At 34.1% G+C, this 19,831-nt stretch overlaps 2 protein-coding genes across 2 annotated transcripts; both read right to left on the bottom strand.

Annotated features, from left to right (window-relative positions):
* Positions 1 to 9,048: 9,048 nt before the first annotated feature.
* LOC105186090 (NPC intracellular cholesterol transporter 2 homolog a) lies at positions 9,049 to 12,783 on the bottom strand. The gene is made up of 4 exons (XM_019842776.2): positions 12,603 to 12,783; positions 11,516 to 11,730; positions 9,541 to 9,845; positions 9,049 to 9,303 (listed from the first exon to the last, which is right to left on the bottom strand). Exons 2-4 carry the CDS (start codon positions 11,646 to 11,648, stop codon positions 9,220 to 9,222), a joined length of 522 nt encoding a protein of 173 aa, XP_019698335.1. The 5' UTR covers positions 11,649 to 11,730; positions 12,603 to 12,783; the 3' UTR covers positions 9,049 to 9,219.
* Positions 12,784 to 14,800: 2,017 nt separating this feature from the next.
* Positions 14,801 to 19,350, bottom strand: LOC105186089 (NPC intracellular cholesterol transporter 2 homolog a). Its single transcript, XM_011146061.3, has 3 exons — positions 19,117 to 19,350; positions 15,318 to 15,622; positions 14,801 to 15,084 (listed from the first exon to the last, which is right to left on the bottom strand). The coding sequence occupies exons 1-3, from the start codon at positions 19,196 to 19,198 to the stop codon at positions 15,001 to 15,003; spliced, it is 471 nt and encodes a 156-aa protein (XP_011144363.2). The 5' UTR covers positions 19,199 to 19,350; the 3' UTR covers positions 14,801 to 15,000.
* Positions 19,351 to 19,831: the final 481 nt, after the last annotated feature.

The following is a 19,831-nucleotide window of genomic DNA, read 5'->3' as shown; positions in this document are numbered from 1 at the left end:
CTAATCTCCAATATCTATCGAACTTTCCAACGTGAGAAAATAATTAAGAAATTATTAAGACATATTAATTAATTAAGAAATTATAATTAAACTAGGAAATATGTTGTATTATTTATCTCCTTAAGTATTACTCTTGTTTATTCTGCTTTATTCCGTAATATTTATTTCTCAGTTTCATTTTTTAAACATCTTTTTTAATTCAATGAAGCTCGACTCCTGTCGGTAAACTGTCATAATGATCACGGTGCAAGTCAGTTGCATTTGTCATAACTGGGAACATTGCAAATATCATTATCAACAAAGTTAACGAATGACTTTTTCGGCAACCTCTGTATTATAATCCGAATAGGGGCAAGCAACTCGTCATACTGACCTGTACAGGTTGCGTGAAAAGTTCGCGGAGCGAAACTGAAATAAAGAATACCTAATTCTAAAAATGATTTTATTCTTCGATATAGTCTCCATTAACTTCAGTACACTTGGCTCAATGGCTCTCCATTAATTTTATTCCATCGCGGAAGTGTGTTTCTGGAAGGTCTGCGAAATATGCCTCTACAACTGCTATAGCTTCTTCATTCGACAAAAAAATGCTTTCCACGGAGGAATTGTTTCAGATTTCGGAACAGATAGAAGTCGCTGGGTGCCAAATCTGGCGAATACGATGGATGATCAAGCAATTTGTACTTCAATTCATTGAATTTAGACATTGACAAAACACTTTTGTGAGCAGGTGCGTTGTCTTGGTGAAAAATGATTTGTTTGTGCTGCAAACCAGGTCTTTTCTCACGAATTTTTTGCGTCCAATTGATCCAAAAGGTTACAATAATATTCAGAGTTTATTGTTTCACCTTTTTCCAGATAATCAATTAACAAAATCCCTTTAGCATCCCAAAAAACTGATGCCAAAACCTTTTTTGCCGATCTTTCATGCTTTGCTTGCTTTGGACTGAACATCCAGCTTCAGTCCACTGTAAACGTTCCTGTTTCAATTTAGGATCATGGTGATAGATCCAAGTCTCATCCATAGTTATAAAACGACGCACAAAATCGGTTTTATTCTTCTTAAAACGATCCAAATGACGCTGAGAAATTTGCTTTCGAGCGAGTTTTTGTTGAATAGTTAACGTATGCGGCACCACTTTTCCAAACATCTTTTTCATTTGTAATTCTTTATGCAAAATATGCCTGTTCATCTGAAATGCCTATATGATATGAGCAATTTCACGCGTAGTCACACTTGAATCTTCAGAAACAATAACATATATTTGCTCAATGATCTCTGGTGTTGATGCGCTTTTTGGACGTCCACTGCATGGATCATCTTCAATGCTTGTACGACCACGTTGAAACTCAAGTGCCCATTTACAAACCATTGGCTGCGTTCAGCAGAACAAAGTGATTAGTGAGCGCTTAGTGATTCTTGCTCCTGATTGGTAAATACTTCTGGGTCTATGAAGAATCTAAAAGAATGCTCCAATCACAGACAATAATCACTAAGCGCTCACTGATCATTTTGTTCTACTGAACGCAGCCATTGTTTTTGAAGGAGCAGATAACCTAACACATTTACCATCTCGGAATGAATTTCCATTGCCTTTAAACCTTTTTTAACAAAGAACTCAATCACTGCACGCTGTTTCAAATTTTCCATTGCAAACAAATATATTGATACGTCAACTTCAATTGGCTTGTAAGCACAAAAAGAATTGATAGATGGAAATGAAACTTAACCTAGATTAATGTGAAGAGTGATTCTGTATAACCGACTACAATTTATAATTCTACCGTTTACTTATAGATGCCGCTCCGCGAACTTTTCACGCAACCTATATGTTGCTGTTACACTCTGTATGTACACGCTTCGTGTTTCTTGACGTGATTTTCGACGCGACTCGACATATAATACAATACGTAGTATTTGTCAACTTAATAACACGTATGCATGCATACATTAAGCTGCGCATTCAGTTGATTCGTTAGATTAAGCATTTCAAAATCCAAGACGGCATCATTATTCGTTTATCCGCACTCGAGGATAAATCCTCATCTCATACTCTTAGCCAGTTTACTCACTCATTGAATATCCGCTTAAGGGCGGAATATCGCGAGTGTCGTAATACCGTAACATTGAGAGTGCCGTAATATTGTAGAATCGGGAGTATGTAACGTCGTAAGATCGGGAGTGCGTTAATATCGCGTCGTTCACTTCCGCTCAAGTCGGAACAAAGCGAAGCGAAAACGGAGAAAGAGCGATGTAATCTCTAAAGAGGTTGGTTCCCCCAGGAGAAGCTAAGAAAGATGTAGAGCAGACGCGATGACCGGTAAGTCAGTTTATTTATTGTATCTCCGTTAATTATCTTATTAATAGATTAATTATCTTTATAAATGATCTTATTAATTATTTGCGATTACATTTTATCAGAGTCGACTTTTTATTCTATCGCATCACTTAGAGTTTATTAAAAGTCGTATTCCAAATAGATTTTTTTATTTCCATCGCATTTATAATTTAAAAACTGGATTAAACTGGACGATATCTCAGATGTTGAAAGAGTAGAATATTTGCGACAAATAATATTCTTCCCAAATACGCTTGCTAGGGGAAAATCGACTCAAATTCTCGCCAAAGAATCTGTAGGACAAAGATAATTTATCCAAATTTCAGACGTCTATAAGTATATCGACGCGTAGCGTATAATGGGCGAAAATAGTTGTTCTTCTACATAACGCTGTTGACCAGAACGATATATTTATTGACATAGCATTAATTATTTATTAATACAATATTAATTAACGTAATGTCGTTTAATTACCACTAATTAGTTTCACATTTTATTTAACATTTATGTAATCCCCTCGTTTCTCTCATTCACGCTAACTGTATTTACATATACGATGCTCTTTCCGATTTATATCTTCATTCCGCTTTACCGATTACGTCATATGATACGAGCATAATGTATCGAAGCACACGCGGTTATTGCTATTCTCCGCTTTCAAATATTATTGTCTGAACAACCGTTTGCTATCATGCTTTCAAACATTTTTTTTTTAGTTGATATGCGTTTTCATATCTACGTGATATTCGATCGAAAGCATCTTAATCTGAAAATAAAAAAAATACAAAGCGACTTCGTTGTCACCAAGAGAATCAAATGAATAATTTTGAACCAACAAAGCTAAGTGTGTTTCGATCAATATTTGTGAAAAAAAAATATCTCGTATCTGTACATAGTTTAGAAGAATGTAATCTAATTTTCTTTTGTGTAAGTTTTAGATAGTTTTTTTCACCTTGATCTATCCCTGCCTCTTAAATTATTTTACATGTATCAAGCAGAATAATTTAATTAACAAAGCCGTATTGCGCTTTGTAATTAATGTGTAAAACCCATTTTAGATAATTTATAATTCATGACAGAATTCGTGACATAATTCAACTTGTAATTTTGTACAATATATAATATAGAAATCGCGTGTTTGAATATTTATAAACATAATTTCTATTCCTCAATTATATATTTACGAGTAGAATTTTGTTTGCAATATGTTTGCAAATAGTAACTCATATAAAATGCGGATTTAGGCGCAAATTAAAATTAAATCTAGTCCTCAATGGCGTTCTTAATCACACAATTTAATTAATTACATAAATCGGTAAATACATTTATATCTGACACGACTTGTGGTAATATTGCAAAATGGAAAATCAGTGTTGATAAACACTTTCAATAACATCCAATGTGGTATATAACAATTGTACTAAACCCTAAATGGAATATCAATAATAGTGACATCTTAAAGTACGACCGGATTTGCTTGTTAGAAGCTTTTTGGTTCTTCTATTATCATGATTTCGTGATTTCATCAGCAGCACTTTTGTATTGCGTTGTCACACGACCACATGTGCAAACTCGTTCGAATCGATTCACACGCGTGCAACATCTTACAAACGTTTCAACGTGCATCGCATACTGAATTTTACAGGGCACGGTGAAATACGTTGATGTTCCTCGAATGATAGAGGAGATTAATGAACCGCTGTAAGCACGAAAATCTAAGACCAGATCTACACGAACCGATAAAACATCATATCGTGTGTTTACAAAAAGATCGTACCGTCTGCTTCGATCTAAGCGCTCACACATACGGCAGAAGAAATTTCTCTCGACGAACATTAATTATTCTATTATATACTCTTTATTTAATAATAATTTTCATAAGGTACAATACATTTACTTTATGAAATTGGAAAATATGGCTTCCTAAATTACTCAAATCAAAATAAGTGGTGCGCATTAGCGTTATTATTACCATTTATTAATACGTCTGCATTATTTCAAATGACTGTATAATAGTTTGCTAACAATGTGCTATTCGCAGTGCGCAATAAACAGTGCATTAATCTCGCGAATCTTGCGAACAGTCCAATATCGTAATTAAAGAGTTACAGCGGTATCTCTCTGTACTTGTAATTATTAGTCGCATTCCCGCCAATTGAAATGCAACGATAGTATCGGCGCGGTGCTACTGTGGGGCTAACCAAACGTTTAAACGTGCACGGCAAATTCGCCGGAGCGATTATACACCCGTGAAAGGCGCCGTGACACGCGCGCGATAATATAAGAGAAACGTGGCGTCTGATAGGTAGACTTATTGTGTTCGTGCGCGTAATTGCATTTTAATATTTCTGTTTCATCTTATTATATTATCATCGTGAAAATTTACGAGGAGCGTTATCTTTTGTCGGTCCAGTCCGACTTTCAATAGTTCAAACTTATTATCGGAAATGTATTGATCAATAAAATGATCACATATATTGATTTACGCGATCACGGACGGAAAAACGAACAATTTTACAAGATCTCTGTTTAAACAAAGGAAATGCACAGTATCTTTTTCTTATTCCTTTCATCGATATTTTTACAAAGAACTGCATCTACATGTTTACAAAGTGCATGTTGCATTCGCGAGTTGTTGCTGTATTTTCGGAAACTTTGGCACCCATCAGATTTTTCGAGATACGTTTTAAACATTCCTTCTTATAAACTTGCCCGTCTTACAAGAGAAGTGAGTGAAATTTTCTCCTTTGCTCCGTCAAGATTTTTGCAATTTTTACATGTATTTTTATTAGAATCACGCTCTTTGTCGAGTTACGCGTTTCATGTGCAAGTTTCTTTTTTCTATTTTTCAACATTTTTAATATTCATATATGTAAATTTCCCGAGACTCCTATCCATGGAGTGTGATTATATGCCGGTGAGAAGTTTCGATCAACCGTCGCTGAAGGCACCAGATGTCGGAACCGCCGCGAATACTGTCGTTTTACCGACAGATGAACGCAACAGATCTTACTCACTATAACAATTAAGCCCTAAACACAATGTCAGGCAACAGGCAGTAAGAATAAAAATAGACCAATCACAATAGATTATTCTTGTAATAGTCGATTGCGATTGGTCTATTTTTATTCTTATTGCCTGTTGCCTGGCATTGTGTTTAGGGCTTTATTCACAATAACAATTATTTACCATCAAATACGATACAAATATAAAATAAAGAATAAAAACACGACAAAATGAATGAGAAAGCCAAACGGAACGAAAGAAATTGGAAAAATTTCGATTAGAAGAAATTTAGAAAGATGTGTTCCGTAAAAATAAACTTTTTCGAAAAATTCCATGAGTAAAATCTCGCGATTGTATCAAACAATTTCTAACTATTCTGTATGTAATTACATGTTTGCACATTGCAGTTAATCTCGACGAAATTTTTTACATTTTGAAAAATATTTATACAAATTGAGAAATTTTAAACTCACGTATTGATTTTAGACTAGAAATACAATTATCTATTCGTAATAGTACATAATATATCATACAGGGTATGTCAAAAAGTAAGATAACCAACTAAGAGTTAAAATGCCAAAAATACATATTTTAATGCAAAATATTAAAAGAGTTCGGCATTTTCTATATACCCATACAGAACGCAGTATTTACTAAACCATAGCGAATGCAAAAAAGTTTATATACATTATGTATTCTATTCAGGCTCCTCTTTTACTTTCAAATTGGTTAATTTTGACCTTTTGACAAACACTGCATATTAAAACTAGTATTTTATTATCGACCAATGATAAAAGAAACTCTACTACTTGATGAAAGTACAATTTTATAAGAGTAGCTTCATAATAATAACTGTACAATTTGCAATTTATACATAACTGCCACAATATTGAGTTGTTTGTAACAATCATGTAACATCATTATTTTTTAGAGAATCTTGTTGAAAACTAACATAAAGATAAATAAAAAATGAAGAAAAAGATATCTTGACATAAATCAAAAATTATTTTATGACAAATATTTTACGTACATATACATACAAAAAATGTGAAATATATTTTTCATTCAATATTGAGACAATTATTTTCGCATACAATGCGTAATCAGGATAAATTAAATTACACAAAGTCGAGACCAATATTGTTTCGGCTAAACACATTGTAATTATTAATTATAGCATATAGCAGTCCATAACAAAACCAGTTTATTACATAATTTTTGATGGTATTTCAAAGTGCATATCGGATTGTTGTTTTCTTGCAATGAATAACGTACAACCAGTGGAAACTGCAAACAGCGTCACAATAAACATTTACAATAAACATTCGGGCACAGGAAAATCCGTCAAAAAAATGGATATAGAAAAATAAATCATACATTATTAAACTGGGGACTTGTTCATTCAAACATTGTCGAAAGCATCCGTGAAATAGAGTGTCACGTTAATTAATTGATATTTATTATTATCAAAACAAATGCACAAGTGTGATTGCGGTCGGACGAAAGATTTCTCGTTTGAAGAAAAAGAAATGTTGGCTACTAACCCTAGGATAAGTAGCCAACACAGGGAAATTATTTTTATAGATATATTCGACGCCTCCCTGCAACAGCCATTCAGCTTTGCTACCATCAGCGTTATAATAGTCGTGGGCATCTGTTCCATCGACCCCTACAAACAGTAGGGGCACGTTGAAAAGTATTGCGCTCACATCGTTGATCAAATTCTTGATCATTTTCTCAGGCTTGAATCTGACTTCTACGGTAACGGTGATACCGTGCTTCAATAGACAGTCAGGTTTTTCACAGTCGTCACTGTGACCTGAATACTATCCTCTAATTGTATTCCTGAAATCATAAATTATTGGTAAATTAACAAGAATTTTTAATTTGAAACAGTAATATTAACGTTCCCAAGTTTATTACAAAAAAGCGTTCGTTTATTTCATAATAAAACTAAAAGATAATCAGATAATCGCGAATTGTTAATAACCTGCATGTGTTTCTGCATGTTATATGCACAGAGAGAGAACACGTGTTTTGAATATTTCCATTATTTATTGTTTATTTTATTACATTATATATATATATCTCTCTCTCTCTCTCTCTCTCTCTCTCTCTCTCTCTCTCTCTCTCTCTCTCTTGCACATGCGCGCAAGAGTCAATGCGTTATAAGAATGTATATTAGCAAAAATCTTGATCATACAGATGCTAAACAAACATTTCGAAGTGTAAGAGGGATACAAAATGAAAAGATATGTCTAATGTCGCACTCGACAGCACAATGTTTTTACAATAACATTTTTACGAAATTGCAGCTATAATTCCGTTGTGTCTTTTACCGCGTGTCGGCAATAGTTGCTGAGTCGATTGAGCTGCACTAGAGCTCAAGCGGCTTTAATATTTCTACTATCTCGCGCGCTCGTTCATTATATTTCTATAATAATTCGATAATTATTGCGAATATCGCCAAATGGTATGAAACTTTTGTGTTTGTCCTAATTTACTCTATGTCCCCACAAGTTTCTCGGAGGAAGTTCTGAGATACTGTATACAAAAATTTTCCGAAACTCCCACTTGCGGAGTATGGTATATATGATTATACGCCGGTGAGAAGTTTCGATCAATTATCGTTGAAGGCACCAAGTGTCGAAATTGCTGCGGACACTGCCGTTTTACCGACAGATGAATACAACAAATCTTGTTTCCAATGAAATTACAATTACTTACCACTATCAGATACGATATAAATAATTTAGATAAATAATAAAGATAGATAGATAATAAAGATAAAAATAATTTAGATAAAAATAAAATAATTTAGATAAACAAAAACGACAAAATAGATGAGGAAGTCAAATGAGAATTACGATAGGAAAACGATAGAGAGTGAAATAGAGAGTCAAAAGAGTTAGAAAAATTGTGAATAGAGATATACAGAAAAGTAAAAATTAACTTATTCGAAAAATTTCATAAGTAAAATCTCGCAATTATATCAAACAATTTCTAACTATTCTGTAAATAAATACATGTTTGCAGATTGTAATTAATTCTGATGAAATTTTTTACATTTTGAAAAGTAACATATGCAAATTGAGAAACCTTAAACTCACATATGGATTTTAGGCCAGAAATTAAATTATCTATTCTCTTCGTAATAATATATAATATATCATACAGGGTGTCAAAAAATAAGGAAACCAATTAGAAGGTAGAGTCCGAAAATACGTATTTTAATGCAAAATATTAAAAGAGTTCAACGTTTCCTGTACATCCGTATATAATATTGTATTTACTAAAATATAGCGAATACAAAAAAATTTATATGCATTATGTATTCTATTACGAAATACTTAGGCTCCTGTTTTACTTTCAAATTAATTAGCCTTAGCCAATTTAACGCCCCTTGCATATTGACGTACCCTGCATATTATACAACTAATACATTATTATCGACTAATGATAAAAAGCTACTGCCTAATTAAAGTGCTATCTTAGAAGAGTAGCTTCAATAACAGCTATAAAGCAGCAGTACAATCTGCAATTTATCCATAATTGCTACAACCTTGAGTTGTTTGTATCGACTGTATAATTATTAAAAAATCTTGTTAAAAACTAACACAAAGCTAAATGAAAGAATGAAGAATAGAATAAAATGTCCCAACATAAATTGAAAATTATTTTATTAAAAATATCTTACATATTCACATACACACACATAAAATCTCGAAATGGAGACAATTATTTTCGCATACAATACAGCATAATCGTGATAAATTAAATGATATAAACATTAAATGATCGAATCCAGATCGTTTTGGCTACTCATACTGTGACCTTTAATTATAGCATGTGCAGGTCCGTAACAAAAAACAGATCATTTCGTAATTTTTAATGGTATTTCGAAGCATAATACTTGATCGTTACCTTCTTTCAATGCGTAAAGTACAGTCAGTGAAACCTGTAAACAGCGTCAATAAACATTTACGATCGAACACGGGAAAATGAGCCGAATTACAAAAGAATATACCGTACAGTATTAAACTGGATAGGTATTGTTCAAACACTATCGAAAGTAACCATGAAATTAGTGCGTCGCGTTAATTAATTGGTGTTTATTATTATAAAAAAAAAATGGACAAGCGTGATTGCAGTCAGACGAAAGATTTCTCGTTTGAAAAAGAAGAAATACACCAACCTTAGGATAAAAAGCCAACACATCGAAACTATTTTTATAGGTATATTCCACGCCTTCCTGCAATGGGCACCCAGCTTTGCTACCATCAGCGTTATAAATGTTGTCGCAGGCATTTGTTCCATCGACCCCTACAAACGATAGGGGCACATTGAAAATAAATGCGCTCACAGCGTTGTCCATACGCTGGATCTGTTTCTTAGGCTTGAATTTGATTTGTATGGTAACGGTGGTATTCTGCTTCAATATACAGATAGGTTTTCTACAGCCGGATACTGTGACCTGAATACTATCCTCCAATTGTATTCCTGAAATCATAGATTATTGGTAAATTAACAACAATTTTCAATTTGAAACGTAAACAGTAATATTAACGTTCCCAAGTTTATTACAAAAAAGTGTTCGTTTATTTCATAATAAAACTAATAGATAATCAGATCATCGCGAATTGTTAATAACTTGCATATGTTTTTGCATGTTATATGCACAGAGAGAGAACACATGTTTTGAATATTTCCATTATTTATTGTTTATTTTATTACATTATATATCTCTCTCTCTCTCTCTCTCTCTCTCTCTCTCTCTCTCTTGCACATGCGCGCAAGAGTCAATGCGTTATAAGAATGTATATTAGCAAAAATCTTGATCATACAGATGCTAAACAAACATTTCGAAGTGTAAGAGGGATACAAAGTGGAGTGATATGCGTAACGTCGCACTCGATAGCACAATGTTTTTACAATAATATTTTTACGAAATTGCAGCTATAATTCTAATAGTAATCTCAAATAGTCCAACCACCAATTATATGTGCTCTACATATACACGCTAGAAGGTCGCGACTATCAAATATTTTCAATCGTACATTTCAGATGCGTTGAAAAGGAGTATTGTTTGAAAATTTTCACGAAAGCAAATGTTTATACATCGCAGTCGACTTCAACATTGAGATCTTAAACATGTTGATCGTAAAAATTAACGCTCACGTTAATATTCCACTCATCATTTCGACCGTACGTCAATTTCGTTTCCCCACAACTAATTACATGCGAATATTAATAACAATACTCGTCGAGTACAAGTAACTCGTCGAGAGTCTTGCTCGCATTGTGCTTTCCGATAAGTAGTAGTCATTACCTTTATCGTTATCGTTACGATAAAGTTACAAGAGCACTAGTTACATCGCTATACCGTATATCAATGGGACGACCGTCGACATCGTGCTTAGTGCTCAATTCGTACAATTCGCATAATAATTTTTAATGATCTCGTCATTTTTTGAGGATAAATTCCAATTTGTCGTGCAATTGCGCAAATGTGCTTGCCACGACATTACACGCTTTCGCAGGATTGCTCAAGAAAAATTAATACCCTTATAATGCTCGCAAACGTTCACAAGCGCTGCTTCTCGAATCCGGAATTACGAATCCGGAAACTGTATCGCACCGATATTAATCTCTTGCTCGCAATAAAATTTCGATGCGATGCCGCGTAAAAGTTTCACAAGAACATTCCACTATGATATATGAGTAGTTTTCCACTGCGAGTAACGAAGTAATTTTAAAACAAACACAACTCAAGACTTGTGTCCTTTCGATGACACGAGGAAGGAGACGATAGCTTCTCAAGAAAATAAAACTATAAAGTCTAATTTACAAATTTTCGCATGAAATATTTTCCCGTGCAGATATTTTTGCAAAAGAGTTAACAAAATCCTTTTTATTTAAAACAATAATTTCTACCGCAAACTACTCGATTATTTTAATGAATTTTCGTTGATCGTCCCTTTACATACAATTAACTACATTTCAACAAGTTATTATGCGACATAAAATATTGAAAAGAGATAAAGATTTAATTTTTGATATTTGTGAAAAAAATCATTTATGGACGAAATAGAATCGCGAGAATCCACTTCTAATAAGTTACTAAAAAAAACTATTTGAATTGAATAATGCGATAATTGTGATTCACGTACCATTGTCGCAGTCATTGACTATGGTTGCACCAGCAAGCACGATAAATGCCGCGAAAACGAAAAGAGTTTCCCTCAGCATCCCGGTGAAGGTGTTTGGTACCACAGTCTCTTGCTCGGAAAATTTGATCAGCATTGTGCTTGTAGATCTGATCAGATTTAGCTCCAATTCTCGACTAACGACTGCAACCTGTACACTTTACCTATCGCCTCACTGGCTATACATGAAATTTTTAGTTCAAATAAACTTCATGATTCTTAAGGAGGGGATCTCAAAACAAAAACGTTCAAGTCTTCGTGGGAGTTTGTGAGGGGACGTATACTTGGAGGCACAAAAATTAACTCTATTTTCACGAATTCTTTTCTCGGACAGTATCAGAAGTATCGTGCACGAAGCAGAATTTTGCCTATATGTTATTTATATTTGTATTCCAAAAATGTCCAAAGCACATGTTAAAATGTTATATAATATAGCAGATACATCCATCAACATCAAACATGGCTACTGTTCGTATGTTTTGCAGTATCCACTATACAATAATGTGCATTAATTCACGTCGCGATAGGAGAAACGTTGTTCCTCGATTCATTCTTCGTCATTCTTCACCAACTGTTGGAGAACGGTTTAGCGCGAAATGTAACCAAACACCTCAGTATGATGACTTATGCTAGTTAGTAAAAACTTCTTTACAATATTCTGGAAACACACATCGGACAGCTGCTGGAGAATGAATGGAGGAAACAACGCTTCTCTTCTCGCGGCGCGAATTAATACACGTGGCTGTTAATCATATAGTTCATTTAAAGCAAATACGAACCAAAAATTCTTAAAATATATATTAAAATCTAATCTTTGTTATAGCCGATTTTCAAAATTCACATTTGACGCAAAGTTATCTGAATTGCTTATCTGAACTTCAAAGTACGATTTTTCGCCAAAAAAATCGATCTTTGATTAGCTGTCAAAATGGAACGAAAGTTTATAAAAAAGACTGCACTACAAAGACTCCATAATTTTATGTTAAATGAATAAAAATGAGAATAAACACGATCCACCAAGTCTAAGAAATATAAAGCGTCTCAATCGTACCTCAGTTCGTGAAAATGTAGAACAGATTAAGGCGAATAAATAAGTCCCATGCTGTTTTGCAATATGCGTTTTGCAATAATTATCAAGTTATTAATTATAAAAGAAATTATATCAGATGAATAAGCGCGCCGAAATTGTAAGGAAGAGCGTTTGTATCGTTCTTGAACTGCAGCGCAGCCCAGTCGTTCTAGTAACTGTTGCCGTTACGTAGCGAAGGAAAAGATAACAAACCATTACATGTGTTTATCTCTCACCCGCTCCCCGTTCTTACGTTTCCCGTCGCATTGCTACTAGATATGGCCGCCAAATATTCGCTATTACAATTACGAAGTTATTTTATGAAACAGCAAAAGTAGCTTATATTGAAACTGTTAAAAATTCTGTGATAAAAGAAAATCGAAAGATCTTCCAATTTTATTTATCACAAAATTTTTTACTTTTCAATATGAGCTACTTTTGTTGTCTGTTTTATTACAGCTGCCTTATTTTTGTAGTCTCATAAAATGACTTCGTAATTGTAATAGCGAATATTTAGCGGCCATAGCGATACGAGCTTATGTAAGCATATGTGCAGCAGCGCGTTGTCCTTCGTTGCTCTTACATCTCGCAGCACCACACTTAAGCTCGCATATGGCCGCTAGAAATTCGCAATTACAATTACGAGATCATTTTATGAGACTACAAAAATAATTTATATTATGAACTGTAAATAGTTCTGTGACAAAAAAAAATCGAAAAATATTTCAATCTTTTTTTATCAAAATCTTTCAACTTCTTTTTATCACATATCTTTTCACAGTTTCAATATGAACTCTGCAGTCTCATAAAATGACATCGTAATTGTAATCGCGAATATTTAGCTGTCACGTACATATCGACGCGACCACAGGTGCGGTAAGAACACGTGCAGCAGTACGTTGTACCTTTTACTGCGTGTTGGCAATAGTTGCTGAGTCGATTGGGCTGCACTAGAGCTCAAGCGGCTCTAATATTCTTACTATCTCGCGAGCTCGTTCATTATATTTCTGTAATAACCCGATAATTATTGCGAATATCGCTAAATGGTATGAAACTTTTGTGTTTGTCCTAATTTACTCTATGTCCCCACAAGTTTCTCGCAGGAAGTTCTGAGATACTCTATACAAAAATTTTCCGAAACTCCCACTTGCGGAGTATGGTATGTATGATTATACGCCGGTAAGAAGTTTCGATCAATTGTCGCTGAAGGCATCAAGTGTCGAAATTGCTGCGGGCACTGCCGTTTTACCGACAGATGAATACAACAAATCTTGTTTCCAATGAAATTACAATTACTTACCACTATCAGATACGATATAAATATAATTTAGATAAACGAAAACGACAAAATAGATGAAAAAGTCAAATGAGAATTACGATAGAAAAACGATAGAGAGTGAAATGGAGAGTCAAAAGAGTTAGAAAAATTGTGAATAGAGATATATAAAAAAGTAAAAATTAACTTATTCGAAAAATTTCATAAATAAAATCTCGCAATTATATCAAACAATTTCTAACTATTCTGTAAGTAAATACATGTTTACAGATTGTAATTAATCCTGATGAAATTTTTTACATTTTGAAAAGTAACATATGCAAATTGAGAAACTTTAAACTCACATATGGATTTTAGGCAAGAAATTAAATTATCTATTTGCAATAATATATAATATATCATACAGGGTGTCAAAAAATAAGGCAACCAATTAGAAGGTAGAGTCCCAAAATACGTATTTTAATGCAAAATATTAAAAGAGTCCAACATTTTCTGTATATCCGTATATAATATTGTATCTACTAAATTATAGCGAATACAAAAAATTTATATGCATTATGTATTCTATTACGAAATACTTAGGCTCCTGTTTTACTTTCAAATTAACTAGCCTTAGCCAATTTAACGTACTTTGCATATTGACGTACCCTGCATATTACACAACTAATACATTATTATCGACTAATGATAAAAAGTTACTGCCTAATTAAAGTGCTATTTTAGAAGAGTAGCTTCAATAACAGCTATAAAGCAGCTGTACAATCTGCAATTCATCCATAATTGCTACAAACTTGAGTTGTTTGTATCGACTGTATAACATTATTAAAAAATCTTGTTAAAAACTAACACAAAGCTAAATGAAAGAATGAAGAATAAAATAAAATGTCCCAACATAAATTGAAAATTATTTTATTAAAAATATCTTACGTATTCACATACACACACATAAAATCTCGAGATGGAGACAATTATTTTCGCATACAATACAGCATAATCGTGATAAATTAAATGATATAAACATTAAATGATCGAATCCAGATCGTTTTGGCTACTCATACTGTGACCTTTAATTATAGCATGTGCAAGTCCGTAACAAAAAACAGATCATTTCGTAATTTTTGATGGTATTTCGAAGCATAATACTTGATCGTCACCTTCTTTCAATGCGTACTGTACAGTCAGTGAAACCTGTAAACAGCGTCAATAAACATTTATCGAACACGGGAAAATCAGCCGAATTACAAAAGAATATATCGTACAGTATTAAACTGGATAGGTATTGTTCAAACACTATCGAAAGTAACCATGAAATTAGTGCGTCGCGTTAATTAATTGGTGTTTATTATTATAAAAAAAAATGGACAAGCGTGATTGCAGTCAGACGAAAGATTTCTCGTTTGAAAAAGAAGAAATACACCAACCTTAGGATAAAAAGCCAACACATCGAAACTATTTTTATAGGTATATTCCACGCCTTCCTGCAATGGGCACCCAGCTTTGCTACCATCAGCGTTATAAATATTGTCGCAGGCATTTGTTCCATCGACCCCTACAAACGGTAGGGGCACATTGAAAATAATTGCGCTCACAGCGTTGGTCAAACTCTGGATCTGTTTCTTAGGCTTGAATTTGATTTGTATGGTAACGGTGGTACCCTGCTTCAATTGACACACAGGTTTGTCACAGTCGGACACTGCGACCTGAACACCATCCTTTAATTGCAATTCTGAAATCATAAATTTAATAAATCTACAAGAAATGTCAACTTGAACGATAAAATGTAAACAATAATATTAACGTTCCCAAGTTTGTTACAAAAAAGCATTCGTTTATTTCATAATAAAACTAAAAGATAATCAGATAATCGCGAATTGTTAATAACCTGCATGTGTTTCTGTATGTTATATGCGCAGAGAGAGAACACGTGTTTTGAATATTTCCATTATTTATTGTTTATTTTATTACATTACCTCTCTCTCTTTCTCTCTCTCTCTCTCTCTCTCTCTCTCTCTCTCTCTCTCTCTCTCTCTTCTCCCATTCTTGCGCGTCTCCGCTCAACCAATGCATTAAAGGGTGTCCCAAAATTCACGCAAGAAGTAATTTTGATAGAAAACACAGTTTTATAATTAAAAATTGTAAATTTTTTATTGATTCATAAAGTATACAGTATAGGGTTACGTATGGAATAGCATATCGGGTAAATGGCCTCCACGGCTTTGCTGGCACATATGCACTCTTTTATTGAAATTTTCCATGACCGTTTTGCATAAATGTGGCTGAATTTCGTTGATACAGCGCTCAATTTCCTCCTTCAAGGCGTGGGTGGTCGTGGGATTGTTGGCATAAACCTTAGACTTCAAAAAACCCCAAAGAAGAAAGTCCAACGGCGTTAAATCGCATAATCTGGGCGGGCAAATCTGATCACCAAAACAGGAAATTACACGACCAGGAAATGACTCATGCAGTAATTGAATTGTTTCTCGGGCTGTATGGCATGTGGCACCGTCTTGTTGAAACCACATGTCGTCCACATCCATATCTTGCAATTTAAACACAAAAAACTGGATTATCATGTCGCGATAGCGAGCACCATTAACTGTTATTGCCTGACCATCCGCATTTTCGAAGAAGAATGGTCCGATGACTCCTCCAGCCCAAAATCCGCACCAAACAGTGACACGTTGTGGATGCATTTGTGTCTCAACAATCACTCGTGGATTTTCTGAACCCCAAATGCGACAATTTTGTCGATTAACCAAGCCATCAAGATGAAAATGAGCCTCATCGCTGAAGATGATTTTGTTCGAAAAATCAGCATCCACTTGTTGTTCCATAATTCATTTAACGAACTCTCTTCGCTGTGGCCGTTTACCCGATATGCTATTCCATACATAACCCTATACTGTATACTGTATACTATATACTTTATGAATCAATAAATAATTTACAATTTTTAATTATAAACCTGTGTTTTCTATAAAATTACTTCTTGCGTGAATTTTGAGACACCCTTTATAAGAATATGTATATTAGCAAAAAATCAGGCTTGTTAAGTTCAATTTTATCATATATTTCAAAGTAGTTTGCCTTGAGATACTGAATCTCCTTCACCGAGCTTCAAAGTCATTTTCCAATATCGATAAAAATGCGAAACGCGAGGAAGCAATGGATTGAATATTTTTAATCTGTGCGTCGGCACTACTCTTACAGATGCTGAGTACGTGTTTGTTAATATTTAGTTAACGATTAAATGACTTGACGCAAATAGCAGTACGCACCTTTTGACCAACGCTGCAAACATTACAAACAAGAATATATTTCTTATACGTTGACGTTATAATTACGTTTGCGGTTGAAGGTTGACGTTAGAATTACGTTTGCGGTTGAAAGTCGATATCCGAATAGCTATAGGCGGATATAATCAGTCGATGAAATGAATTTTGAACGATGACGCAAATACAAATTTCTTAAGAGTCATTAATTTGATATTTAAAATACATGAAAGAGAATTAAATGATCGCGACACGTGCGTATCTTTGGAAACTTGTTTCCAATTTTGTAAGACCTTTTGCAAATGTATATAATGCTCGCACATACATAACGCTTTTTTCGCATATCGTCTTTGCAGAAACTTTGGCAAGTGTCTATCTATATCTATAATCTATATAAATATAATCGCCATAATATGCCACAACTAAATAGCTATCATGACCTTCGATACTTTCCGCGTGAGCATCAAAATTCTTTTAGCTGATACGAATTATACGTTAAAAATACAATATTTTAGGTAAAGATAAAGCACGTTTAGCACAGGGCCATTTCCAGCCAATTGTTCCAGTGAACATAAATAAACTGTTCGGATCGTGCAAATGCTGAAGAAACAAACATTTCGAAGCGTGAAAGTGACAGAAAGCGAAAGGTCACACGCGTAACGTCGCACTCGGCGGCACAATGTTTTTACAATTATATTTCTGTGAAATCATAATTCTAACGGTATTCTCAAATAATCCAATTAAACCACCAATTACGTATACATGTTAAGACGCCGTCACTATTTACTACTTTCATCTATACGCTTCAGGTGCGCCGAAGAGGATTACTGTTTGAAAATTTACATGAAATCAAATGTTTATACGTCGTTATTCTGTTTCAAGTTTCTAATGCAGTATTGAAATCCTAAACATGTCCTAAACTGTAAATTGATTCTCACATTAATATTCCGCTCGTCACTTTCACCGCGCGTCGATTTCATTTCTCCACAAGTAATTATACGCGAAAATTAATAACAAGGCAGCAGCTCGTCGAGTGTCTCGCTCGCATTGTGCTTTCCAATAATTTGCAATCATTAAGCCTATCGTGTTATAACAAAGTTACATGATACGAGGACACTAATTACACCACTGTATCGTACACCAACGGAACAACCTTCGACATCGTGCTCGGTGCTCAATTCGTACAACTCGCGTGACAATTCTCAATGATCTCGTTATTTTCTGGGGAAAAATTCCACTTGAACAATTTGTCGTGCGGTCGCGCAAACGTACTCGCAACGACATTACGCGCTTCCGCAGGATTGCTCAAGAAAAATTAATATTCTTATAATGCTGCCAAACGTTCACAAGCCCTGCTACTCGAATCCGGAAATTATATCGCACCGATATCTCAATCTCTTGTTCGTAATAAAATTCCGACGCAATACCGCGTAAAAAGTTTCATAAGAACATCCCACGATATATCGGCAAGTTTCCAATGCGAGTAAATCGTGGTATCAGAGGTACTAGCGAGAATCTTATAGCAAACACAACTCAAGGTTCGTGTTCTTTCGCTAACACAAGAGAGGAGACAATAGCTTCTCAAGAAAATAAGACTGCAAAGTCTAATCTACAAATTTCCATATGAAATATTTTCCCGTGTAAATATTTTTGCGAAAAAGACAACAAACTTCTATCCGTATAAAAGAATTATTTCTACCGTAAATCATTTCGACCGTAAAATTGATTAGTTTAACCAATTTTTGTTGGTTGTCACTTTACATACAATTAACTACATTTCAGTGAGCTATCATGCGATAAAAAAGAAGATAAAAATTCAGTTTTCGATATTACTAAAAGAATCATTTACAGGCGAAATCATTTATCGCGAGAATCGTCTAAGATTATAAGTATAAGTTACTGAAAAAGCTGTTTGAATTGAATAACACGATATTTGCGATTGTTGTACCTTCACTGTCGCACTGTTTGACTATAGTTGCACCAGCAAACACGGCAAATGCCGCGAAAACGAAAAGAGTTTCCCTCAGCATCCCGGTGAAAGTGTTTGGCACCACGGTCGTTTGCTCGGAGAACTTGGTCAGCGTTCTACCTGTAGATCTGTTCAGATTTAGCTCCGACTCTTGACTGACGACTGCAACCTGTACACTTCGCCAATCGCCTCACTGGTCGTCCATGAGACTCCTGGTTTAAATAGACTTCATAATTTTCAGGGAGGGGATCGCAAAACAAAGCGTTCAGGTCTTCGTGGAAGGAGTTTAGCGCATTAATTAAAAAAATTGTGTGTATCGGAATAATTTCTGCGAGGAAAAAGGTTGAAGTTGTTAAAAAAAAGTTCAGTATTGAATGCTTTAATAATTATTAGGTAAAAGTAGGTAAGTTAACAAATCGGATACGGTGACATTTAAATCGGATCTATAAACATTTAATCTAAGTTACATTTTAGTTGCTTAGAGAATTTATTTAAAATTTTTCTGCGCTATAACTATTAAATCATAAATGCGATAAATTAGACTAGAATATAAAATAAAAGATGTATATAGACAAAATACGAAATAATATTTGCTCTCGAGTTGTTCGAATTTGACTTTGACAGTCTCACTATCAAATCTATTATTAATTAAGACTGTAATCTTTTTTATTCTAATTTACGTAAAACTAAAATA

This window comes from Harpegnathos saltator, unplaced genomic scaffold, assembly GCF_003227715.2.
Source record: "Harpegnathos saltator strain DR-91 unplaced genomic scaffold, Hsal_v8.6 scaffold384, whole genome shotgun sequence".
In the NCBI taxonomy this organism is placed as follows: domain Eukaryota; kingdom Metazoa; phylum Arthropoda; class Insecta; order Hymenoptera; family Formicidae; genus Harpegnathos; species Harpegnathos saltator.
The sequence above is the reverse complement of the archived record's forward strand: the minus strand, read 5'-3'. Positions and strand labels throughout refer to the sequence as shown.

Bases quoted from the DNA above. Each gene is read 5' to 3' on its own strand.
- LOC105186090 (XM_019842776.2), bottom strand. From the start codon at position 11,648: ATGCTGATCAAATTTTCCGAGCAAGAGACTGTGGTACCAAACACCTTC. The intron at 9,846-11,515 runs GTACGTGAATCA...CTATGATTTCAG, and splicing joins AGTCAATGACTGCGACAATG to GAATACAATTGGAGGATAGT. The intron at 9,304-9,540 runs GTTGGTGTATTT...CGCTGTTTACAG, and splicing joins TGTTGGCTTTTTATCCTAAG to GTTTCACTGACTGTACTTTA.
- LOC105186089 (XM_011146061.3), bottom strand. From the start codon at position 19,198: ATGCTGAGGGAAACTCTTTTCGTTTTCGCGGCATTTGCCGTGTTTGCT. The intron at 15,623-19,116 runs GTACAACAATCG...TTATGATTTCAG, and splicing joins CAAACAGTGCGACAGTGAAG to AATTGCAATTAAAGGATGGT. The intron at 15,085-15,317 runs GTTGGTGTATTT...CGCTGTTTACAG, and splicing joins TGTTGGCTTTTTATCCTAAG to GTTTCACTGACTGTACAGTA.